Genomic DNA, 27,387 nt, shown 5'->3' with positions numbered 1-27,387 from the left:
ATGGTATCCAACATCATAGGTTCTACTATGTTTCGCGATGAATTTTATAAAAATGTGAACTATATTAGAGGCTCGGTACCATGGGTCGACATGAGCCCAACTTTTCCCGGCTATAGTTGTAGTTCTAGTGGACGGTTGATCGAATATCCACCTAACAAGGTATTATATTTATAGTGTGCTAATTAAAAATGTTACAGTGTTCATAGATCATACCTACATGTGAGCTATAACTTAAGGTAGCTGACTAGGAATTTAAGCTTGTTTCCTATATAGCATGATCAACCTAGAAACAACATACATTGGATCCCAATCCCAATAAAAAAAAGGATAGTGTCAAGGTTCAAGTCGATGACATCGTTCACATATATAAAAGCTTATGTCCATGCTATAATACAAAAGGATGAAATTGAGATTGTTAAAAATATTTTTATATATCGTCGTTTAATGGCCAAGATATTTTTATATAAATATTTTCTATAATATGTTTTTGCAGGGCCGGTCCATTGTTTTTTACTACCTGGGGCGAGATAAAAAAATTATGCCCTTATATGTGTAACGTACAATAACAAAAACATATAATCAAACAAATGTAGTAATTTCTAATATAAAAAATGCAGTAATTTTTATAATCAAACAAATAACACAACCAAAATATACAAAAAATCACCTAAAACGATGTCTTCGCGCATTTTTTAAAGCGAAAACATCTCTTATTTTACAATAATCAATATTTTTTAGAAAATCACTTTCAATACTTAAAATTGCTAATCCATTCAATCTTTCTTGAGTCATGGTACTTCGGAGATACGATTTCAAAAGCTTCAATTTTGAAAAACTTCTTTCCGCGGAAGTAACCGTAACTGGCACCGTTAATAATATCCTATATGCAACCAACACATTAGGGAACATATCCATTCTTCTTGCATACTCCATTATTTGAATAGATGTCCAAGGACTTCGACTTTTGTATGCTTCATCCGGCAACATTTTCTGCAAAAGTTTTAACTCAATAAATAAACCATCTCCATCAATATCATAATCTTCACCATTTTTCAAATTGGACTCAAGATTTAAACAACATTTCTTTAATTCATCATCAACTAAAGAAACTAATTTGGAACCATCAAACAAAAACCAAATATCTATTCAAAATATTGCATTTGTTCAAATCTACTTTTCAATTGAACAAGAGCCATATCAACAAGAATTAAAAAATAATCTCTTTTAAATGCTTCTTGAGAAGATTGGTGTTCTCTTTCGGTATTTGGAATTTCATCAAAATGTTGTTTTCTTTTTTTATTGCGTTTTTGAGGAAATTCGGGTTTAACTTTAACACTATTTGCTATTTTTTTTGCTTCACTAATAGCAAAGTCAAACCCACTTTCCCTATATTCTTCAAAATAATTAATTAACCCTTCTAAATTTTTTACAGCAACATTAAGAAGCATTTCTTTGAATTGTAACTTTTTGCTTACCAAATTAATTTTGTACAAAATATCATACCATATAACTAAACTTAAAATAAATTCAAAACTAGAAAATTCACCATTTACTAGTGAATCAGCATCTCTACACACTTGTCCATTATCACTTATTATAGATAGTTTTTTTAAAGCTTTTCTTATTTGATAAAATTGTGTTTTTATTGCTTTAACACATTCAATATAACTTTCCCAACGAGTAGCTGATAATGATTTAAGTGTTAGATCATCAACAAACTCAAGTAAAACACTCAATCTTTTGGTTGAATTGGAAAAAACATTATAAAGCGTTTGACGTGTACCAAAAAAAGTTTTTGCCTTTTGGCAAGAATTTGCCATATCACACAAAACCAAATTTAAACTATAACATCCACAAGGCATATAAAAAGCTCTATTATTTATATCAAGCAATCGTTTTTGAACACCTTGGTGTTTAACTTTCATATTTGCCCCATTATCATACCCTTGACCACGAACATAATTAATATCCAAATCAAGAGATTTTAGGGCATCTTCTAAAACACTAAAAAGACCAAGACCGGATGTATCTTCTACAATTAAAAACTCTAAAAAAAAACTCTTCAACTTTTAATGGAACACTTTCCAAATCTACACATCTTATAATCAAAGTCATTTGTTCTTGGTGACTAGCATCCGGAGTGCAATCAAGAATTATAGAAAAATATTTTGCCCTTTTGATTTTTTTATAATTGCACATTTTACCTTGGATGCTAACATTTCAATTAATTCATTTTGAATTTTATGACTAAGATAATGATTATGTGTTTCTTTGTCTTGAATCATTCGAAAATGTTCTTTCATTACCGGATCCCACTCCGCAATTGATTCAATTACACTTAAAAATTTGCCATTTGAGTTTTCATAAATTTTTCATTTGTACCACGAAAAGCCAAGTTATTTTTTGCTAAACATTTTACAACAGAAATAATTCTAACCATAACTTCTTTCCAATGTTCGGTATCTTTTTTTTTTATCATTTCTTGAATTTCTTTGTCAATTGTTTCGTTTTTATTTAACCTAATTCGCGTTTCATTCCATGTTCTTATATTATCCATATGATCGGAACTATTTTCATGTTGTTTTAATGTTTCACTAAGATGCTTCCAATCTTTAATTCCTTCGGTTACCAAACTACTTTTAGTTCGAATAGTTTTAAACAACTTACAACAAAAACAAAAACTTTATCAAGTTCTTTTGAATATACTAACCATTTTCTATCAAAAGAATCACCATTTCTTAATTTCCGAATGAAAAAATCAAATGAAAAATATCTACAAGTGAATCTTTTGGAAAAATTGTGTTGGTATCAACTTCTCTATTTGGCCCTTTTTCTATTAGTAAATCTTTCATTTTTTGAATCTAAATCATCCCATACTCTAGGATCAAAAATATTAAAATCACTTGGTTTATCTTTATCAAAAAAATCATTTTTTTTCAAAATCATTGGAAATATCAACCGAATCATTGGAAGTACTAGGTGGAACATTAAAATTATTAACCGGATCATTGGAATTTTGATTTCTAACAAAATATTTATTCAAAGACCCTCTTAATTGATTAGCCTCTTCTTGTTCTTTTCTTTTTCGTTTTCTATTTTGAGCACCCGATGGTTGTTTTCGGGGAAACATATTTAAAAATCAGCAAAGAAAAAAGCTAAGCAAAGAAAAAAAATCAATAATTCTAGTTATAAAAGCTAAGCAAAGAAAGATACAACCTGCCCAAAGTTTTCATTTTTATTTCCCACTTTGAAGATGCCGATAATCTGAAAATTAAAACATACAATCAGAAATACAAATCCATTTTCAACAACTACTGACTAATAAGTAGTAACACTACAATGAAATAAATATATACCTTTCAAGATTTCAAAATAAATAAAAATCAGCCTCCCAAGTCCCAAGTCCTGATTCACATCACAGAAACAAAAACAAAACTTTAGATAATTCAGAAACTGTGGTTGATGTTCATACAGAAATAAAAAAAAATCATTAGAAGAAAAATAGAGAACTTACTCTAATAAGTTGAAGAGCACAAAATGAGAACTGAAAAGAGAATTCAGAAACTGTGGTTCACTTCGTTTTCTATTTGAAAACAATTGAAAATTCCAATTTCCAAATCTGCAACTCAAACAACAAATCACAATATTCAATTAATCATATTAAGAAAAAAGAAACAATGATTGAAGAAAACTCATAGACTCACAGTCAATTGAAGAAAACTCACCCAAAATTCGAGTTTATCAGAATGAAGAATAGAAATTAGCAAATTGCAATCAGAAGAAAACTCACAGCTGTGTTTGATTTCTTGCCTTCTTCACTGGTTCGTACTTCCCTTCGTTTGTTGTTGGTAATTAGAAATCATCAAATCAAAAATCAGATGTTGGTTTCCTCGATTGAACGTATAGGCTATAAGTTTTAGAGAAGATTGATTGATTGAATAAGAAATTGAGAAGAAGATTGAATAAGAAATTGAGAGGTCAAGATTTATTGATTGAACGCATCGGCTAAATTGGTGATGCTCACACAACAAACACGTTGAATCCATTCGAACGTTGGTCGACCGACTCCTCATCTCCCGACTCCTCATCTCCCGATTGCGCTAATTCACTTGGCGCTCAAGCTCAAGATCGCTGAATCGGAATGCCCTAATGCTGACTTGCTGGACTATTGGAGTAATTGGGTTTAATTTTTGGGCCAAAATTATATACATATATTATGACTTGCTGGATAAAAAATATGCCCCCATTTTTTTGATGCCCTGGGCCTAAGCCCAACTTACCCATGTAGTTGGGCCGGCCCTGTGTTTTTGTTAAATTGTAGTTTTGCAAACAAAGAGACATGGAGCATTGTTAAATTGTAGTTTTGCAAACAAAGAGACATGGAGCAAGTCAATTAGTAGTTCAAGAATAGACTCGAGTCGCGCCTCACCATAGATACACGAGGATGATGATAATTTCATTTTATCGTCCATAGGTATTCAGCTCTTTTACTTATATACATTTTTTTGAATTAAATTAGTTTAATTTATTAGTGCTATAACAATTTGTTTGTGATTTTAGCTTAACCTCATTCCCATTCAAATGGAACCTTTTCAAGGCAATTATATAAATTAAATAAATATGATCAGTCTTCAAGAAACTTGTTATATATATATATATATATATATATATATATATATATATATATATATATATATATATATATATATATATATATATATATATATATAATTACTAATGTTTTTATGATTGTTTTTAGCTATTATCTATGAATCAACAACAAATTTCTATAAATGCATCCGAACCTAACCCCAACCCCAAATTAGATCCAAATTAGATTCATTTGTTGATCTTGGAAATAACCATTTCATTCGTATTTTTCACCCTAAAGGATGTATCCCTGGCTGGTTCGCCCGGACCCATCCCCAAATTGGATTCATTTCGTTTGCGATGTATGTTGTAATTTTAGTAAAATGACATTTTTAGATATAATTTAAGTTACTTACTTTATCATATGAATTTATACATAAATTAGAAGCCTCTTGATCATAAAATGTGTTGAAATCTTAAAAATTTACAACCCTAAATGCATAGTATTCCGGATAGCCTACCAGCTCTTTGTTTACCCCTCCAACAAACAAATTGTTACCCAAATGAATCAGATACAACTCATTTCCGTTCCCAACCATCTTTCTCCTCTCTAACCTCAAAGCCGGCTACTAACCGCAATAGTCCCTCACTCTCGACTTCAAAAAGAACCGGAATCAAAGAAATCGCACCCTCATCTCTTTCTCCAATTTTGGTATCACGCTGGAGATCTAACCCCTTATTTTGCATTTCCTCTCTCCCTCTGTTTCTCTGCTTAAAACCACCATCAAAGAATACCAGACGACGTTCATTTGTGGATAAACGCATTTTTGGGGTTATTATTTTAGATTTGGCATGGTTTCGTCTCTTACATACACACAAATGGACGTCGTCAGGTATTCTTTTGCATTCATACTTGCTTTTCAAAAACACAAATTCATATTGACGACTGTTACTTTTGGGTTTATTATTTCAGATCTAACAATGGTTTTCAGATCCAACCCCTTATTTCTGCATTCATACTTCGCATTTTAAAGTATAATGCAAAAGAATACATGACGACGTCCAATCCCTTATTTCGCATTTTAAAAATGAGATATCAAAGCTAAAATATTTCAGCATTTCAGCAAAAAATTTAAACTTTTGTATTCTGTGAAAATTTTTAAACAATAATATCTCATTAGTTTTAAGTCGGATTGACATGCGGTTTTTTCCAACATGTACTTTAGAATTTATAGATGATTTTAGACTATCATTTTATTGTTTTTGGTGTCATATTTGATGAGTTACAATCCCTCAAAGAGGAGATATCAAAGTTAAAATATTTCAGTAGTTCAGCAAGAACTTTAAACTTTTGTATTCTGTGAAATTCTTTAAACATGCATATCTTATTTGTTTTAAGTCAAATTGACATGTGGTTTCTTCCAACGTGTAATTTAGAGTTTGTAGATTATTTTAGACTACGATTTTGTTGTTTTTGGTGTTATATTCAACGAGTTACAATCCTTCAAAAAAATGGTATAAAGTATAAACAATCAAACTTTGACCGGTCCAAATGACGCATGAAACGGAAACATATTCATTTTTACGAGTTGTACTATATCAAACCCAAAAAATATTCATTTTAACGAGTTGTAATGTATCAAACCCAACAATATATTCATTTAACGATTTGTATCACACCCAAACACGCGTTTTAACAAGTTGTATTGTATGCATGTAAAGTTGTACCGGTCCAAACAGGTCTAAGAACTGGAAAACCTGAACCTAGACCCGGTAAGCCTCATCCGGTCAGGTCCACAGTCTACAATATTCTCCGAGTCCGGTGAGTCGTTTTGGTCGGGTTCAGTTCGGTCCGGTCCAAATACTCACCCTACAAATGGACGTATCATTGGCTGGTTCACCCGAACCCAACCCCAATTTCGACATTTTGTTTGCGATGTAAGTTGTTATTTTAGTATAGTAACACTTTTAAATATATTTTAAGTTACTAACTTTATAATATGAATTTGCACATAATCAAAAGCCTCTTGAGCATAAAATGTCTTAAAATCTTAAAAATTTACAACCCTAAATGCATAGTTTTCCGGACAACCTACGAGTTCTTTGTTTACCGCTCCAACCAACTATTTGAAAATTGTTACCCAAATGAACCAGATACAACTCATTTCCATTCCTATCCATCTTTCTCCTGTCTAACCTCAATGTCAGCTACCAACCACAACAGTCCCTCACTCTCGCCTTTAAAAAAACTGGCATCAAATACATCCCACCCTCATCTCTTTCTACAATTCCGGTATCAGGTTGGAGATCCAACTCCTTGTAATTTCATGTTTCCTCTCTTCCTCTTTTTCTCTAATCAAAACCACCATCACCAAACCCTAACACAGATATATGAATAAATGCATTTTTGAAAGCTATTGATGTTGGTAACTTATTCGTGATAGCTGCATGCCAATAATAGTCAAGATAACCTTAACAAAAATCCTACCTAATAAATAAAAGTTTTTTGACATATCTTATCACCTAATTCAATATATCACATGATATTTTTTTTTTTAATTTTTTCAATTTCATTTAAATCTACTTGGCAAATTATGGTGTTTTAAATTAAATTATAAAAGAATTCAATCTAAAAATATAGTAATAAAGAAAATAATCAAACTTAAATGTCTCCATAAATTCTCACATAATTTGTCAATTAATGTATTAAATTGAATTTAAATTCAAATTGATTTTCTTAATTAAAAAACATAATTTTCAACCAATCTTTTTTGAATTCACGATAATTTATAGAAACCTTGCAAAAATTGATTCATTCACAACTAATATTGATATATATATTTTTAAATTCAGTTTTGTAAATTATTAAACATATAATGCTTAACAAAATATATTAATTAAAAAAAATAAAAACATGTATTATATGGGTTAGTAATAATAATAATAGTAGTAACCTCAAAATTATGTGTTGTTTCCATATACAACCAGGAGTAGGAGTTGCTGAATGGAAAGAGAGACAATAAGGCTGTGTTTGGCGCGCAACAACTAGCTGATAAACTAGCTTATTTTTCGAGCTTTTTTATATTGTCGTGTTTGGTAAGCCAAAAAGTAGCTTATAAGCTAGCTTTTTGAAAAGCTACTTAGACTAGCTTTTTAGGAGCTTTTTTAAAAATTTTCAAATACACCCCTTAATTAATTATAGAAACACATATTCTTACATGTCCTTGTATGTAATTTTATATATTTCAGCTAGCTTTTCAACTAGTTTTACCAAACGTTATTTTTTATCAGCTAGCTTTTTATTTAACAGCTAGCTTTTCAGCCATCAGCTAGCTTTTCAGCTAACAGCTAGCTTTTCAGCTAGTCTGCCAAACATAACCTAAGATAAGATAGCTATGTATAGTCCATATTTGTGAACTCGTTTAAGTTTTCAACAGCAGAATAATGCCATATTATTTAAACAAAGAGATAATGATCATAAGTCACAACTGATCCTTGATTGGTGGAGGCTTTCTGACCTTAGTAGCCTGTTCAAATCCATAAGCAATTTCTATCAATGTTGGCTCCGAACCTTTTAACCCTCCAAAACAAATACCATAAGGAGCCCCATCTTTATCATACCCAGCTGGAACACTAATTCCCGGATACCCCCCAATTGCAAGAGCTGTAGATCCATAATATGGTGTTACAAGTGCATCCAATTTGTTTTCTTTCATCAACTTCTCAAACCCTAATTTTGATGCTCTTGTCAAGTTCCTCAATGCTTCCTTCTCTAACTCTCCAATCCCATTTGTCTTCTCAGCTTCCAAAAATATATCTTGTGGGTAGTCTTTCAGCTTTTCCTAAAAATATTTATAACAAATTAAATGGTGTTCTTTTCATAAAGAAAACTTGGATTACATGAACATGACCACATGATTTGTACTTACCACATTAGCAAATTTCTTGTTGAAGGCTATCACTTCTGCTAAAGATCTCACAGGTGAAGCCACTAGCTCCTCTAGATACGCATTCAGTGATATCTTGAATTCTGCAGAGAGTGCTATACCCTCACCAAGGACCATTAATGGCATGATATAATCGTAGTTGGGGACTTCCAAATTGTCAACCAGAGTAGCACCGTTTTGTCTTGTTTAACACAAAGTAACATTGTTAGATGTAGATTTAAAAGTACAATGAAGAAAAAAACGTTGAAATGCTTACCTTAATGTTGTGAAATGTTTTTTAAACTCACTCAAAGTTTCAGTATCATTACCAAATCCGAAATTAGGATAAGCCCTCACTATCCCTAACCTTTTTCCTTTAAGCCCACCAGATTTTAGGTGGTTTAGATAACCACCATGGGGAATAAACTTTGAAGCTTTTCTGGTTTCAACTTCATCGTTTTTATCGTAACCCACAATGGCATCAAGAACACACACAGCATCCGTTACTGTCCTACACATCGGTCTGTTTTTGCCAAGACGAGCGACAAAAAAGGTAAGCAAAATCATCATTAAAGAACAGGTATAAATAGATAAATTTATCGATATTATAGGCTTACCCAACTGTGTCTTGTCTAGGGGAAATTGGAATGACTCCTGCTCGACTTGTGAGACCTAAAGTGGGTTTGATTCCTACAACCGAGTTAGCACTTGAAGGACATAGGATCGATCCATCTGTTTCTGTGCCAAGTGATACAGTTACCATGTTTGTTGCAACTGATATAGCTGATCCAGTGCTTGAACCACATGGGTCAGCAGTTGCTACATATGGGTTCTGCACAAATTCAGAAACTCCTTCAATTTAATACAAGTAATTAGATACATACTTAACTTTACGTTCAGGGAAACAAGAAAGTGTCATCTATGTAGTAAAATTAATCAAACAGTAATTTTGTATGTTGAATCAACTTAGTTTGCCGAATTTTTAGTGGGAACTTACAACGGCTTGTTTAGCTCTAGCATTCCAGCCACTAGGTGCACTGGAACTTCTGAAATGGGCCCACTCACTCAAGCTTGCTTTTCCAAGTATAATGGCCCCTGATTCTCTCAACTTCTTCACTACTCCAGCATCCCGGGGTACCACTGACTTAAGAAGCGCGTAAGATCCTGCAGTTGTGTTAAGCTTATCTTTGGTTGCAATGTTATCCTTGACTAAAATGGGAATGCCATGTAGCCCTAAACGGGACTTTGGGGCATTAGCTTTACGTTCTTCATCGGCTTTCTGAGCTTCGTGAAGTGCATCTGGGTTCACTTCGATGACTGCTTTGTAGATGGGATTGAGTTTTTGTATCTGGTGAATGTAAAACTCAACTAAATCCTTGGACGTAAGTTTGTTTTGCTTAAAAGCTGTTTGAATCTCTGGTATGGTGGCTTCTCTTATGGTAAATTCAGAGCCTTGAATGGCGTCAATGCTCAGAAGCAGGAGAATCAGCGTTAAAATCTGTATCATCGTCTTCAATTAATGGTGGAGGATCGATTGTGCCCTCTTGGTTTGTGTCTGTTTTAAGGGATTTAAAGGAATTTAAACTAATTATCCCATGAAGGAAAGTAAGAAACTTGTTGGCCCCAACACTGTCTCATCATGCTTTCATGGCGCATATATAATTAATTATTATTGAATGTACAAAGCATGTAGAATCTTTCTTGTTTACAAATGTATGGTAATACATGTTACTGCCCCACAGGCACTCCATAGTGATCGAGAACTTTTTTGAATTAATAGACAATTCGATCCACGTTTTCCACGATGGAATAATATTTATAATTTGTCCGAAACACAACCAAACAATTGCGGAATATTAATATTTTTACTTTGTGTGAATCGCTTAGAACTTGGAACTTAGAAGGCAATTAAATAGAATAGAAATAATAATAATAATCTTTTAAATGAATTTTTTTTGGTACATGTCATTTTGTTTTTTATTTTGATATTTGTTATTTTGTGAGAATTTTAAAATTTTTATTTTTCTTATAATTTTTTTGAGATTTTCATTTTTTCTAAATAAAATTTCATAAAATTATAATTGATTCTGTAAGGAAATAAGATCATACTATTAATTTGGTAATAAATTCTCATAAATACTTCAGACGATTTAATTTTCTTTAGTAAATTTTCAGAAGATTACATTCTGTTATATAAAGTATTACATTATAAAATATTTCATATTTATATATTAATATTAAAATTTTATTTTTAATAAACCCATATAATACACGGGTCTCACACCTACTATATATATATATATATATATATATATATATATATAATAAATGAAGATTAATTTTGATATGTATCAACCTCTCATGCGTTTTGACATTTATCATTTTATCATATTTTTGAAATAATAAATAATATCCAAATGTCAATTTGTAAGTTTTTAAAAATTTTAAATTAAAAAGCCATATAAAACTTCTATATTTATATATATATAAAGTATTAAATATAATAAATGTAATAGAAATTATAATTAATAGGTTCCTTCTTTCCTTATTTCAAATTTTATTTGAAAAAATAATTAATATTTATATTTTAATATTTAATTTTTTGTTTAATCAATCCGTGTAATATCTATACCGATTTTACATCTAATAATCTCCCTATCTAATAAACGAAACTAATATGCCACGTATCCCTTCAAAAACACTGATTTCATCCAATGTTAAATATCATTTTTGCCCCTCTTTGATATAGATTTCAATATATAAGGTATGATATAGATTGCAATTAAGTTGATTTATTTTTGCTGGAAATTTGGATTAAAATTGGAAGGTAAAAGTGTATTCCTAAATTATAGGAATTCCACTATGGAGATTGCATGTTAAATTCTATTTTGATGGAAATTTGATTACTAATCAACTGTGTGTGCACGGATTCAAATCACTAACAGCAAAAATGGTAAAATCAGTTTGATTTTCTCTTTGACACAATAAAAAATATGCTAATTTCAGCAATAATTAGTGCCTATTTAATCACATACATAAATATACGGTTAATTGATAATTGATATATATTCTCATTTATGGTTTATAAGTTTATATTATATGCATATATTTTTAACATACACGAAAAATGTAAAACTTGGTTGCTATTTATTGTAAAATTCCATGTTAACAAAGGACCAAATTTGACAAAATAACAAAAAAATGTAGCTAAGTTATTAACTTCTTATTACAATCTATTTCTAAATAATTAATATAGAAGTCTAAACAAAACATATATCTTATTAATTTAATTGAATTTTTTAAATCTTTGATTTTCTATTACCATTTTTAATTATTAATATTGTTTTATTTTTTTTTATCCTACCCATGGTTTCCACGGGTGGTAACCTAGTAATAATAATAAATCAATCAACCATGTAAACTAGAAACAAAGTTTATTTTATACGAAATTACATAGGAATGATCTTCCAAGTACGTTGCTAGTAAAAACTTTGTTAACTTTATATTTTTGTAATATTGTTTAAATCAAAACTTTAATTACCAATATAAACAATCTATTAATTAATCCAAAATCATTCATAAATGATTTGACTTATTTTGATGTAAAGGATCGTTATCTCCATGATATGTACGTGACAACTCTCATACAATTTTATTTTATATGAACAAATTAACATGACCCAATTTTTTTTCTTACCAAAAACCCAAACCAGACCTCAGAAACATATATATAATCTTAACTTTATCACAACATCATCGCTAGGGTTTCCATAACCTGGCCTACTAGCTCTTATTTCTTTCTTTAGTTTGTTAATGAAAAATGGTGGCATGGCATTCAAGAATGGCATCCCCATTTGTAGTGTTAAAGTAAACGGCATTAAGCAAGATAAACCCTTTAGCCATCCTGAACTTCCCTCTGCCACCGACCACCGCCACCTCCTTTGCCACCACCAGCGGATCCCTTGAAAACACACCTATAGAACTCCCATTAAATCCACCACTCGTAAACTCAAAATCAGCACTTAACAACAAGGTCAAGTCTGACCCACGGCTGGTTGAAGCGTACATTCCACGTGCATTTCCAATAATCTTGGATTTCGGGTCTGGTCCCACAGTGAGCCAGTCATCGATTACATAAACCGCCCCAAATGGGAGGAGATTAACTTCTTGGACCACCGTCCCGTTAGGTTTTGCTACTAGAACGGCGGAAGGATTGTTGCCGGAAAGGATGTCATGCATGAAGAAGTGGAGATGGGTTTTCTTTATGGTGGCCGGCACATTAACTATGTGGCTGTCGGAGTAATATTTACCCCTCACCGCCGGCGAGGTGGCGGTGAAGAGCACAAGCAAACATGCAAAGACAAGCACTTTTGACATTTATGAACCTTTTGTGTGTGGGTTTGTGTGTCTGGAATACTCTCTTATCTCTCTATCTATATATAACATTGATGAGCACCAGATTGTTATTATTATTATTATTATTTTTGAGTCGTCTTTGATGATGTCATATGCTCTATTTAGCTATAGTTACAGAAGAAACCTTTACTAAAAATATTCTAGAATAGATAAAATTAAACTATCACACGCTTATAGTAATATAAATAAGTCAACTTAGAAAAAAAAAAAAAAACATAAAAAGCTTAAACTATATCATTTTTATAAAGCCATTATTGGAAGAAAAAAAAAATGAACTTGGTACAAGAATACCGACATACCAATATTCAGAAAAGGACTAAAATACTTAAATAAACACTTTTCTTTTCTCTTCTATCTATCCTCAATGTCAACTTGTAGCTTGTCACTTTGGCCCCCGTGCAAACAAATTACATAATTTATATTACCCGTTTAAGTTTACATGTATATATACGAGAGTTGACAAATAAAATCAAAGGGAATTTCTTTCAAAATAAATATAATTTTTATTTTAAAAAATTGGTTTTTAGTATCAACATATTTAAAATTACAATTTCATTATTCAATATTCAATCGCCGGGTTGGATGCTGACACGCACAACTCAATTATTGCATCTATATAATCCTGCATTTAAAGCATATGCATTCTAGTAAATATCCCAAAAGAAAGAAAATGTATCAATACTATTATTTAAAAAAAGATATGTAATAATTAACTTTACAAATCAATCCTACAATTCAAATTTTGTTATCTAATATTCTACCCACAGTTTGAATGGGAGGGAGTCTGACACTAGTGAATATGAATCTCGACGGGCTCGATGTTGAACTAGGTTCCTAAATAGACAGGTTGTTGAAATGTTGTCACATAAAACTTTCCTAAACAGTACTTTACTATACAATATTTTTCCAGACAGAAACTATAGCCAACTGCCACTTTATGAGGAATGGCATTGTGCAATGCTAGGTTGATGCAAATGCCATTTTATGAGTGTGACACAGGTAAATGAGTAAGATGGGGAGAAAGGTTTCAATTTTTGATATGTAGGATATTGTGTGGATATGTGTCCGTTTGAAGTCATGAAGTACCTACCAGTTGACCCAAAATCAGTCGTGGGGCATATTTTGATATTTAGAATTTTAGAAATAAGACTGGAGGGAGTGGTGCCACCGAAACCGCACTCCCTCCCCCACCACATCAGCGCCATGTCACCTTTTACCACTTAAGTGTGGTTTCTTGCCACACTTTTCATTTTTTTTTATTTTTTTTGTTTTTTTTAAGTATTTTAATTTAATAAAACTTTTTTTTAACTAATTTAATTTAATATACCTTCTATTTTAATAAAAAAAAACATAATTCTTCATTACTTGAAAATAAAAAAAAAACAGTACATTGCGTTACCAAAAAAAAAAAACACATGACATTTAAATAACCCTAGAAACTTAAAAAACATAAAGAAAATAACTAAAGGAAACTACATAAAGTCGTTCTCCGAGAACTCATCTCCGGGGTCATCCGGTGGATCCAAATTAAGGTTAATGTTTTGAACCTCGTAAATGTGTTCCACCAAGTCATTGCGAAGATTGTGAAATGTTTCGGTGCAACGTATCTCTGCTCTCCTGTTTATATACTCTTCGCCACCAATTTCTATTGGTTGTGTCTCTGGTATGATATCTTCCTCGTCAAACGCACATATCGCTCTTCCTTCGTCTTCAATAATCATGTTATGCAATATAATACATGTATACATGATTTCTTGAAGTTTTTCCTCGCCCAAATAAGCTGCTGGTTTTTTCAATATGAACCACCGTTTCTTCAGAGCTCCAAAAGTACGCTTAACATCCTTTCTAGCACTTTCTTGAGCTCTCTTGAATTTCTTTCGTCTAGAACCATGCGGAGCTGAAAACAATTTAACAAACACAGCATACTCAGGATAGATTCCATCGACCAGATAATAACCATACTTATATGGCGTTCCATGCACTTGAAAAGAAGAATCTGGTGCGGATCTATAGTATATGTTGTTAAATATTGGTGAACGGTTAAGAACGTTGATGTCGTTAATCGAACCAGGAGAACCAAAAAAAGCATGCCAAATCCACATATCTTGTGATGCAACTGCTTCAAGTATTACCGTTGGGTGACCATGATCACCTCGGGTAAATTGCCCATGATATGTTGTAGGGCAATTTTCCCATGCCCAATGGAGACAATCTAAGCTTCCTAGCATTCCAGGAAATCCATGCACACTAGCATGATGAGCTTGCAATTGCAAGATGACATTACGTGTAGGCTTACGTAAATATTTTGGATCATAAAACTGAATGACAGTTTTGCAGAAAAAATGGAGACTGTCTTGTGCTATCCTAGCAGACATACTAAAACTTTCGTCTAACGCATCAGGCGGAATGCCATATGCTAACTGACAAAGTGCCGCCGTGCATTTTTGTAACGGAGTGAAACCGGGTGTACCTCTAGCATCGTGGCGTTGTTGGAAAAAACTGCACTCCCTCGTTACATCTTCAACTATACGTTCGAATAAACCTTTGAGCATTCTGAAGCGCTTACGAAAATAATACTCTTGGTAAGTGGCATTCTCTGCAAAATAGTCTTGTACCAAACGTTGGTTGGCTTCTTCACGATTTCTGTAAATGTATCTTTGTGTTCTCTGTTGAGAACTTGCAGCTGCGTTGTTACATACAACGTTGTATGTTTGTTCCGTCATTTGAACACACGCAATAGCGGTATCAAAAATAGTCTGAAATTCTTCAGAAGATGAAGAAGATGACATTTTTGGGAGAGTAGTGATTTAAAAAAAATATATATTTTTTGAGAGATAGAGAAGATTATGTTGTGAATAAAAAAGTTAAGTTGATATGTGTATATATAGGAAAGAAAAAGAAAAAAAAGGAAAAAAAAAAAAAAAAAGAATCTTTCAATTTCAACAGTCAGAATGACCAGCCAATCAGAATACGCGGTCTTGAGGGGCCGCACCGCGGTTTAGACCGCAGCAAACCGCACCCTAGGGGTGGTGTTCCATACTGAGTTGGCATGGAAGCACGGTCTCAAACCGCACTACACCGAGAAGTCTAATGTCTGCTCAAGTTCTAAACTAAAACTTTTATATGGACTATATATGGATCAGAAGGTGGCTATATTTTTTTAAAACCATAATTGACAAAATCTATCAATATTTCAAAGATTCAAATAAATATTGATAATTCAATATTTATTTTTAAAACCATAATTCAATAATAATACTAAGCATTTCTGTAATTAGCTTTGTTAAATAAAAAATATTTTATCAATAAAATCATGTCGAGATATCGTATTGTGTGTTTGAACATCGGTCCATCTTGAGATTCCCTCCCATCAACGGGAGCAGTAGGCAGTAGCAGATGCCTAAAAATTCCCTATCCATGCGCCATGAAAGCATTATGTTGTCTTTCCCAGTAGATATTATATTTTATCAGATATTTAGATCCATCATAATACCTTTTAAATTTTACACCCCGTTCCCGAGTTGTAGCAGAGAAAAGAAAGAAGAGAAAAGAAACTAAGGAGAGAAAAGAAGATAAGAGAAAGGAAAAGAAATTTGTGTTTTGTGTTCCCGAGTTGAAGAGAAATGGATGAAAAGTTAAACATTTTGTTCGTTCTCTCCAAATCCTATCGAAAGGAAAGTTAGGAGGGAAAGTGATCCCTCCATTTCCTTCCACTTCCATCCTATAATGAAACCAATTTCTCTCACTTTACTCCGGCTTCCACCCATTTCCTTTCTTTTCTCGTGAACGGGTGTTAATCCTTTGATGCTTAGACAGAAAAGAGAGTGGTCCACCATTGAAGATCTCAATGTTTACTCAGACTCTTTTGTTAATCCTCTTGCTTCAGAGCATTAGCGCCATTGAAGGCTCTGAATTTACCATAAAGGAAGCCACTATCGACGAGATTCGAACAGCTTTTAAGCACAACAAACTTACGTCCAAGGATTTAGTTGAGTTTTACATCCAGGAGATACGTAAACTCAATCCCATCTACAGAGCAGTCATTGAAGTGAACCCAGATGCTGTTCATCAAGCTCAGAAAGCTGATGAAGAGCGAAAAGCTAATGCCCCCAAGTCGCGCTTTGGGTTGCATGGTATCCCTATTTTAGTCAAAGATAACATTGCAACCAAAGATAAGCTTAACACGACTGCAGGATCTTACGCACTTCTTAAGTCAGTGGTGCCTCGTGATGCTGGAGTAGTGAAGAAGTTGAGAGAATCAGGGGCGATTATACTCGGGAAAGCAAGCTTGAGTGAGTGGGCTTTTTTCAGAAGCTCCTCTGCACCCAGTGGGTGGAATGCTAGAACTAAGCAAGCAGTTGTAAGTTCCCACCTTCATAGCTTAAGAAAAACAATACATAAACTTGATTCAGCTTTATTACTTGTAGTTGTTTGATTGTTTTACTTCATTTACGATAACTTCTTGCTACCAAAACAGTAGAGCACACCAGGTGTTTGTGTAAATGCGTCTTTGAAAAAGTTGTTGAATTTTGTGCAGAATCCATATGTAGCAACCCACGATCCATGTGGTTCAAGCACTGGATCAGCTATAGCAGTTGCAACAAGCATGGTAACTGTATCACTAGGTACAGAAACAGATGGATCAATCCTATGTCCTTCATGTGCTAACTCAGTTGTTGGGATTAAACCCACATTAGGGCTCACAAGTCGAGCAGGAGTCATTCCAATTTCCCCTAGACAAGATACAGTTGGGTAAACCTAATATATCTATTAATTTTCCCATTCATATTCCTTAATGATTTTGCTAACAGTTTTTGTCCCTCTTAACAGACCAATATGTAGGACTGTAACTGATGCTGTTTATGTCCTTGATGCCATTGTTGGTTTTGACAAAAATGATGCAGTTGCAACAAGAAAAGCTTCAAAGTATATTCCCCATGGTGGTTATCTGAAGCACTTAAAATCTGGTGGGCTTAAAGGAAAGAGGTTAGGGATAGTAAGGGCTTATCCTAATTTTGGATTTGGTAATGATACTGAAATTTTGAATAAGTTCAAGAAACATTTCATGATATTAAGGTATGCATTTTAAGTTTTTAACATATGGGGTTTTCTGTAATTTGTAAAATATAACTCTTAACATTCTTACTTTTGCAATTTGTTAAAAACAAGACAAAGTGGTGCTACTCTGATTGACAATCTTGAAGTCACAAACTACAACGATATCATGCCAATGTTCCTTGGTGTATATATAGCACTATTTGCAGAATTCAAGATATCACTGAATGCATATCTAAAGGAGCTAGTGGCTTCACCTGTGAGATCTTTAGCAGATGTGATAGCATTCAACAAGAAATTTGCTAATGTGGTAAGTACAAATCATGTGGTCATGTTCATCTAATCGAATTTTTCTGTATGAAAAAAACACCATTTAATTTGTTACATATATATTTTAGGAAAAGCTGAAAGACTACCCACAAGATATATTTTTGGAAGCTGAGAAGACGAATGGGATTGGAGAGTTGGAGAAGGAAGCATTGAGGAACTTGACAAGAGCATCAAAATTAGGGTTTGAGAAGTTGATGAAAGAAAACAAATTGGATGCACTTGTCACACCGTATTCATATGGTTCTACAGTTCTTGCAATTGGGGGATATCCAGGAATTAGTATTCCGGGTGGGTACGATAAAAATGGGGCTCCGTTTGGTATTTGTTTTGGAGGTTTAAAGGGTTCAGAGCCTACATTGATAGAGATTGCTTATGGGTTTGAACAAGCTTCGAAGTTGAGAAAGCCTCCTCCAATCAAGAATTAGTCGAGATCAACATATCTATCTATATATGGTTCTTTTCTAAGTCTGACTTTTTTAAATTGCTTCGATAATTGTGGGATTTTTTATTATTTGAATCCGTAGCTGAAGCTAGCTAGTTGGATGAAACACCAGAGAATTAAACAATCTAAGATTATTTGAATGGGATGCTTTTGTAATTGTTTCTACTTCATGTCATTGTTAATCATTGCTTAGTAGTTTAAATGTTTATGAAGAGTGGCTCATCTAACATTCACCCCAAAGATGGAATAAGCATAAAAGCATGGCATCGTTTTTTCTTTTTTCTGTTCGGGTTTATACATAGTTTGTTTATGATTTATGAAGAAGGTTTAACAAAAAATTCATGGATGTTCTTTTTCCCCAAATCCAAACATCTCCCTAAACTAGAATTTTATCTGGTTCAAAGGATAGGGCCTTTTCTAGTGGTTAGTTTTTACTTACATATATAGGAGCCAATGATCTATGGATTTTTGAAATTGACATATATATATATATATATATATATATATATATATATATATATATATATATATATATATATATATATATAGGGTTAGGTTCATTTGAGACCACCTATATTTTGTGAGACCGTGAGACGCATTCTTTTATTTTTTTTTAGTTAATTCATGTTCCGAAAATAATATTTAAATTTTTTTTTTTTAATTTTTCCATTTATTTTGCATTTTAAAATTATTTTTAGAATATGTACAGTGTAATATTCTATTTAGAATATTTCACGTATTTTTAAAAAAAATATATAATTTTTTTTTTTATTTTTTTTAGTTAATTCAAGTTCCAAAAATAATATTTAAAAAAAGAATTTTTAGATTTTTCAATTTATTTTGCATTTTAAAATTATTTTTTAGAATATGTCAGTGTAATATTCTATTTAGAATATTTTACGTATTTTTCAAAAAAAACGGAATGTTTTTTATTTTTTTTATATATTTTTTTATTTTTTAGTTAATTCAAGTTCCGAAAATAATATTTAAAAAAAGAATTTTTGGATTTTTCCATTTATTTTGCATTTTAAAATTATTTTTCGATTTGGTCTCACGATCTTACAAAATTAGAATGGTCTCAAATAAACCTGAACATATATATATATATATATATATATATATATATATATATATATATATATATATATATATATATATATATATATATATATATGGGTGAGATATGTTGAGAACTCATAGTTTCTTGAGAACCTAAGAACTAAAGGTTGATCGTTAGATTAAAATTAACTCATTAATGGCATGATAGTCATCCTACCAATCTCAATTAATGTTTATCTTTTGTGTTATTGAAACATTAATAAAAATGTCTAAAAATTAACATAATAAATTAAGTTTTCAGATTTTTTTTAAGTATTATTTTTCGAATTTTTTTAAAAAATGTATTTTTTTCAAATTTTTTAGAAAGCATGATTTTTAAAAAAATGAAAAAAAAAATACTTTTTTTAGAAAATATGCAATTTTATATAAAAACAGTAAATTTTTAAAAATCTGTAAACTTAAAAAAAAAAAAAAAAAAAAAAAAAAAAAAAAAAAAAACTGGAGCATTTAAATAAAAAAATATAATGTTTTTTAACCAAAAAAATCGACGTTTTAGGTGCATATATGTATTTTTTTTCAAGTGCATATATCATAATTTTTATACTCTAATATTCGTAAATAATTTATAATATATATATATATATATATATATATATATATATATATATATATATATATATATATATATATATATATATATATATATATATATATATAAACCATTTTTATTTTACTAATCTATAAACATAATAGTACAAGTATTTTGTTTGATACAAAATAAAATTTAAAAAAAAAAAATACTACAAATTTTCTAAGAATTTTCATGTCTTCGTTTCAAGATTTCCATATTTTTCTTCAATTCACCACTTTTCACATCTTCAATATTTTTCACAAATTCTTTCAAATCTACAAGAAAATTTTAAAAAGTTTGATTAATTCAAGAACACTCGTAAAAATGCATATGTGTATATATCATGCAAAATTCACATGTGATTATATAATGTGATATTTACATGTGATTGTATCTTTTAAGATTTAAATGTCAAATTCACAAAAAAAAAATTAAAAAATAATAAATAATAAATAATGAAGAACATTCACACAAAATGCATGTTTCCATATAGACTTTATTCATATATGATTCACTTGTGATTTACATGTAAATCACATTTAATTCATATGTTATTCACTTGTGGTTACTTGTGAATCGCATGTAATTCATTTGTAATTTACATATGAATCACATGTAATTCATATATGATTCACTTGTGATTTACATGTGAATCATATATAATTCACATGTAATCTACATGTGAATCACATGTAATTTATATGTGAATCACATGTATGAATTACATGTGATTCACATGTAAATCACAAGTGAATCGCATATGAATTAAATGCGATTCATATGTAAATTACATGTGAATCATATGTTATTCACTTGTGATTTACATGTGAATCTCTATACACTTATAGTCTTGCTTCCAATTAATTACTAAAATATTATGTCAATTCACACAAATCACATATGATTTGTAATTGATTATTGTCATTGGCTAATTAATCAAACGAACGAACCTTTTAAAAATTTACATATGAATCACATGTAATTCATATATGATTCACTTGTGATTTACATGTGAATCATATATAATTCACATGTAATCTACATGTGAATCTACATGTGAATCACATGTAATTCATATGTGAATCACATGTATGAATTACATGTGATTCACATGTAAATCACAAGTGAATCGCATATGAATTAAATGCGATTCATATGTGAATTACATGTGAATCATATGTTATTCACTTGTGATTTATATGTGAATCTCTATACACTTATAGTCTTGCTTCCAATTAATTACTAAAATATTATGGCAATTCACACAAATCACATATTATTTGTAATTGATTATTGTCATTAGCTAATTAATCAAATGAACAAACCTTTTAAAAATTTGAAAATATTTCGTATGGCAGCAGCGACACTGGCCATTGCAAAATAAGAGATCTTTGCTGCATCAATTCTAAATACATGGAGGCGAAGACGTGAGCATGATTTTGATCATTTGTATTTAGGATTAAATAATCAAATTTAGAAAAGCAAAGAAATGTTGAAAGAAAACTTATAATGGAGAATGGAGTTAATTGTGAAATTACGTAATTATCACTTTTAACTTAATTTACTAACAAAATACATTTTTAGCTAGTTATATAATTAAAAATAAAGTAGATTACAAATTTAGTCATTGATGGCTCTTCCACTTATGATTCCAGCTCACTCTAAACAGTAATTGATGAGAATATTGCGCTATTAGATCGACAGATTCTTAACAGATAAACAAATATTAAGTAAGAAAAGAACACAAGAATGAATCAAACGAGATCCGAATGATTAAAATATGCTCCACCTTTGAAGAGCTCGATGAAGAACTTCGACTATAGAGGTGTGATAGGGTTATAGTGCAATAATAGCAAAACAATAAATGAGAAGCGTAACAATAACTATGTCTGCATGCACTATATATACTAACCTAGAGACAAAACACGGCTACACAGGCCCAAACCGTGAGTACATGATGGACTATAACACGAGCCCAAAGATGCAACACCCTAGACCCAACAATCTCCCCCTTTGCGTCAATTGAGGCGAGAGATCAAATAGGTTGAGCAAGAGTGGCCTTCTTCACAGTCTTTAATATCTTCAGTATGATGTCAAGAAGAGCATGACGGACATCTATGTACCACCGAAGCATTTCTGTGAAATTCTTCTTATCTGCTGCTTCGTTCTGTTTACAACTATGAATGATGTCTAGAATATGCTCCAAGCAAGTTGTTGAGAACAGATGCTTGTCATCAAGTCCGAACACGAACTTCTGTCCTTCATTTCGAGTGAACATCATAGCATGACATTTTGAATAAATCTTACCCATCTTCATCTTTGTAGCATCAGACGGAGTCCTAAGGGGTTTGATTGTTGTCCTTTTTCTCAAAACATGAGCAATCTCATGATCCATCTTAGCAACCTCGTGAATGTAGGAAGCTGAAATTCTCTTGATATGATCAATAATCGGCTCATACTGTTGTGGATTGGAAAGTAGAATGTTGTACAGCAAAATCCAATCATGGGGATTCAGGTTCGGTAGATCAGCCAGTGAAATCATATGAACCGAATCATTTGACCCTAGGGTAACCGGACCTATTACCAATTTCGATTCCGGTTCCGACGGTTCTAATACTCATCCCTAGTCTTGAGTATAGAGACTGGGAACCCTAGTAGTGGAACCAATGTTGTTGGAGATGTTGATGGGATTGGTTTGAGAGTCGTCGTGAGACATGATGAGCCTTTCCTTAATTCTGCTAGAATCAGACTTGTAAACTTGAGATTAGGGTTTTATCAAACAATAGAGATACCATTGACAGAAGGAAGACGGCTTCTATATGTTCGATAAAAATGGAAACCCTAAAGTGTTCTTCAAACAGAAGGAATGCGTATGAGTTACACAGTCTCCCGCACTTATACCAATTGTTAAGATAAAATTCTAGTATGATCGATAGATTCTAAATAGAAAAACAAGAAAAATGATATTAAGACACAAGAATGGCTCAAACGATGTCGAATGATTAAACTTTATCACCTCAGAAGAGCTCGATTAAGAACTTCTACTGTAGAGGTGTTTAGGGTTACAATGCAGCAATTAATGAAAACGTTAATTACGAAGGCTATACATGCATGCTTTATAAATAGTCTAACCCTAATTAATAAACCACGGATGAACATGCCCAATCCGGGACTCAAAACAAACATAGATGTTAAGCCCAATGACACAACACACACTAACCCAACACCATGCAACTCGTCGAGTCCCTTCAATCCTTTTCTTATTTAGATGCTTTTGAGCAAGACCAAGGCTCCAAATCATAGATCTATCCTCCTAGGGAATAGTTACCACGTAAAGTTGTAAACTTTACGTGCATGCAAGGTCTTAAATGCCAAAACCAAGCTAAGGAATATTTTTAAGCCAAAGAGAAGGGCCAAAGCATGATAAATTCGTGAACTTTATGACTATAAGGGCTTAAAGGGGTCTAGATCTGAAGTTACAACTTCAGATCATGCTCAATACCCGACATGACCAACAAAAATGCTAGAAATGCCTTTAAACCTTTGAATGAGGAGATATAACACTAGAATGATCAAGGTAACAACTTGTTACCTTCAAATGGAAGCCAAAGTGGCATAGGTACTGGATCCACAAGCTTCTTCTTGATCCAAGCTCTTGAGTCTTCAAGTTCCTTGCACTAAAAACTACCTTCCAAGCTTTCACACACAAAAATGGAGAGTAATACGCATTTAGGTTTTTCTGAGGTCAAGGGGGAATAAGAGAGGCAGGGGATGGATAATGAGCCTTTAAATAGGGTGCAAAACCCTGGAAATTAGAGTTTCTCATTCCAGCTCCAACTCATCGAGTTGGGTCCTCAAAATCATCGAGTGGGTCCCTTAAGTCACGCGGCCATATCCGTTCCTACACGACAAGTTGGGGCATCCAACTCATCGAGTAGGCCTTCCAACATGAACATAAAGCTGAAAAAATTATACCTGGGAGTCGGGGTGTTACAGAGTTAGGGTTTGGTGGTCAGTTGTTCCCTCAACACGCCCTTCCACGCTACAGGGGTGGCGTGCACACTATCCAACACATCACTAGGTCTCCAATACATCACCAGGCCTATAACGTCCCATGTGTACCCCATAGCCTAGAAACGTTAAGGTTGTGTTTACTTACAAAAAAACAGTTTTCATTTTCCGTTTTTCATTTCCCTTTTCAGTCTTCATTTTCCGTTTTCATTTTCCATTAGAAAATTTGGAAAACGCATTTAGTTAAAACTTATTCGTTTTTCATTTTCAATTTTAGAAAATTAGAAAACGTGTTTTGATGTGTATTTTTCTATCGGTTTTCATTTTTAGAAAACAGTAGTAGTGGTAAGGTGGGGTGGGGAAGTGGTGGTGTTAATGATGGTGGTGGTGGTGTTGGTGGCAGCAGGAGGGTGGCGGCGGCGAAGGTAGTGATGGAGGTGGTGGTGATGGTGTAACGCCCATAGATCCGGGCTAATCAATTTAGAGACAATAGACATCAAAAATGAGTTTTTAATGGTAGATTATTTAGAAAGAATAATCTTAACCAAGTTGAAGAATACGTTTTAAAGGTTCCGTACATATAAAGAATGTTGAAATCCGAGTTATAATGAAGAAGTTATGGTTCATCGAAGTTTTATGGCAAAACCGGCACGACACTGGGAGACGTAAATAGTGAATTTACGATGGAGGACTTTTTAGCCTTAGAAATCTAAACAAAAGTTGTAGTATATGTTAAACCGAGAACATACAAAAAAACGCCCAAATCTAACTTCGTATGAGGAAGTTATGAATTTTCTAAGATTTAGCTTAGCAATGCACAGGCCGAAACTCGAATTTTAGATTGAGCGGTTTTTGGCCTACACGACCTAAATGAGAATTGAAGATCTCATTAATAGGAACTCAAATGTAAAAAGACAAACGAAAACGGAGTCCGTATGTTAAAGTTATAAATTTTACGCGGACATTTAACAGTGTAATCACCTCCTACTGTTAAATTTAAGATCGGTCGAGAGTTAGCTGACGGAGTAAAAAAGAAAGTTGTAGATTTTATCTTTATCTACATGTGGATTTAAATAACGTCAAAAACGGACCTCGTATGCAAAAGTTATGGACGAAGCTTAGTCTCTACTTTTCGAGCACGGCGAATTCGATATAGTTTTGTAAATCCGAGATAGAATGAGAATTAGCCAACGAGGTCTAAATGAAAGTTGTGGTAATCGTAAATACCAACGCATGGATATAAATAACGTCAGAAACGAAGCTCGTATACGAAAGATATGGACGAAGCTTAGTCGCTACTCTTCGTGCGTGATAAATACGATACAGTTTTCGTAAATCTGAGATAGAAGGAGAATTAGCCGACGGGGTCTAAATGAAAGTTGTAGTACTCGTAAATACCAATGCATGGATATAAAGAATGTAGAAAATGGAGCTTTTAGGCGAAAGATACGGACGAAGCTTGGAGACTACTTTACTATAAAATTCCTATAAATAAGAGATGAACTCTTCATAATTTCTTCACACCATAAGCCTTTCTTTCTCTCTCTAACTTCTCTCTAACCACCCTAAACCCCTCCCAATTCTAGGGAACCTCCCTAGCACAAGAAGAAAGCCCCAAAACACCCGAAGGCTCCGACAAGAAAATCTTTCGGCTCGGAAACACTGCTCCAGCGAAGTCCGATTTTTAATTAAAACCCGTTGTAAGTGAGTTACGTCTATACTATATTTAATATAGCTTTTATTTAATTATAGTAACATTATTAGGAACTTAAAATAATTATTTGGGCTATTATTCTGAGTTATATTGAGTGTTATTTAACACCTATATAATAGTAATAATAGTTAGACTATTAATTTGTCGCGGTTAACGTTAAAAACTAAACCCCAGTGGTATTAATACTAGGTTTTGTCGAGGAAAATTGTTTTGAGATAACAAAGCGTTGTCTGAGTTCGGAATCACCACCTAATCAAGTGAGTGCATGGTCTCTTTCATCTTACACATAGATATGAAGTATTTTATATAAACTACGTGTTGTGTGTGCATATTATATGTATACTTGCTATCTATGCTGGATGAACGATTTTATACAAGTTTTAAATGATTTAAACTGTATACGTATTTTATATCTACAAATATGTTTGGTATAACATGGGTAGATGAATGATGAGAGATAAAAGATTATATGAGTGATCATTGGCAGCTATGGACTTAGTGCCTATTGAATAAATGTTGGTAGCTATGGAGTTAGTACCTGATAGATAAACGCTGGTAGCTATGGACTTAGTATCTAGACACTGGTAGCTATGGATTTAGTACCCGATGAATGAACTTTAACAGTTATAGAATTAGTGCTTTACGAACGAGCATTGACAGCTATGGACTTAGTGTCAGTCCTATAACCCTGGAAGCAAAGGACTTCAGAATGAACGAAGGTAGGATCAAAATGAACGAAGGCAGGATAGATGACTCTTAGGGTAGACTCTTGAGAGTAAAGAAGATAATGGGGATGGGTAATTGGGTTGATTGTTTGATTGTTTAAACATAATAATTATATTATTGTGGGTTGAAAACCCTATGTACTCACCAAGTTTCCCAACCTGATCCACTCAGCTTATTTATATCACAGGTGTTGATATGAAGTCAAATTACACTGAGAGATTAAGGAGATATAAATCACTAGCGATAATGAATGTAAGTTTTGTTTATGCTTATGTTTCTGTATTGACGATGACATCCCAAATGTTTTAAAATGAATAAAAATACTTTTCTTCGGAAATGCTTTGATAACGTATTTATCATGTTTTACTGGGAACAAATTCCACAATATTTTTATTAAAAGAGGTACTCTGATTTTTATAAAGCATAAACAAAAATCAATCTTTTTTTGCCGTGAAAATGGGGATGTCACAGATGAGGTAGTGGTGAT

At 32.4% G+C, this 27,387-nt stretch overlaps 5 protein-coding genes across 5 annotated transcripts; 1 reads left to right on the top strand and 4 right to left on the bottom strand.

The window, feature by feature from the left end:
* Positions 1 to 663: 663 nt before the first annotated feature.
* LOC145035415 (uncharacterized) lies at positions 664 to 5,415 on the bottom strand. Its single transcript, XM_078983960.1, has 3 exons — positions 5,187 to 5,415; positions 1,175 to 2,032; positions 664 to 1,109 (listed from the first exon to the last, which is right to left on the bottom strand). The coding sequence occupies exons 1-3, from the start codon at positions 5,413 to 5,415 to the stop codon at positions 664 to 666; spliced, it is 1,533 nt and encodes a 510-aa protein (XP_078840086.1).
* A 2,584-nt stretch (positions 5,416 to 7,999) lies between these two features.
* On the bottom strand, positions 8,000 to 10,141 carry LOC145035922 (putative amidase At4g34880). Its single transcript, XM_078984423.1, has 5 exons — positions 9,514 to 10,141; positions 9,134 to 9,348; positions 8,794 to 9,039; positions 8,520 to 8,718; positions 8,000 to 8,432 (listed from the first exon to the last, which is right to left on the bottom strand). Exons 1-5 carry the CDS (start codon positions 10,021 to 10,023, stop codon positions 8,073 to 8,075), a joined length of 1,530 nt encoding a protein of 509 aa, XP_078840549.1. The 5' UTR covers positions 10,024 to 10,141; the 3' UTR covers positions 8,000 to 8,072.
* Positions 10,142 to 12,143: 2,002 nt separating this feature from the next.
* On the bottom strand, positions 12,144 to 12,919 carry LOC145033603 (dirigent protein 4-like). Its single transcript, XM_078982187.1, has one exon. It carries the CDS (start codon positions 12,891 to 12,893, stop codon positions 12,327 to 12,329), a length of 567 nt encoding a protein of 188 aa, XP_078838313.1. The 5' UTR covers positions 12,894 to 12,919; the 3' UTR covers positions 12,144 to 12,326.
* Positions 12,920 to 14,404: 1,485 nt separating this feature from the next.
* On the bottom strand, positions 14,405 to 15,721 carry LOC145035414 (uncharacterized). The gene has a single exon (XM_078983958.1). It carries the CDS (start codon positions 15,719 to 15,721, stop codon positions 14,405 to 14,407), a length of 1,317 nt encoding a protein of 438 aa, XP_078840084.1.
* Positions 15,722 to 16,679: 958 nt separating this feature from the next.
* On the top strand, positions 16,680 to 18,924 carry LOC145035916 (putative amidase At4g34880). Its single transcript, XM_078984417.1, has 5 exons — positions 16,680 to 17,292; positions 17,470 to 17,684; positions 17,763 to 18,008; positions 18,102 to 18,297; positions 18,386 to 18,924. The coding sequence occupies exons 1-5, from the start codon at positions 16,780 to 16,782 to the stop codon at positions 18,740 to 18,742; spliced, it is 1,527 nt and encodes a 508-aa protein (XP_078840543.1). The 5' UTR covers positions 16,680 to 16,779; the 3' UTR covers positions 18,743 to 18,924.
* The last annotated feature ends 8,463 nt before the right edge of the window (positions 18,925 to 27,387 follow it).

The sequence above is a fragment of the Lactuca saligna genome, chromosome 3, assembly GCF_052625555.1.
Source record: "Lactuca saligna cultivar CGN05327 chromosome 3, ASM5262555v1, whole genome shotgun sequence".
Classification (NCBI taxonomy): domain Eukaryota; kingdom Viridiplantae; phylum Streptophyta; class Magnoliopsida; order Asterales; family Asteraceae; genus Lactuca; species Lactuca saligna.
This window is presented reverse-complemented; position numbering and strand designations above follow the sequence as displayed.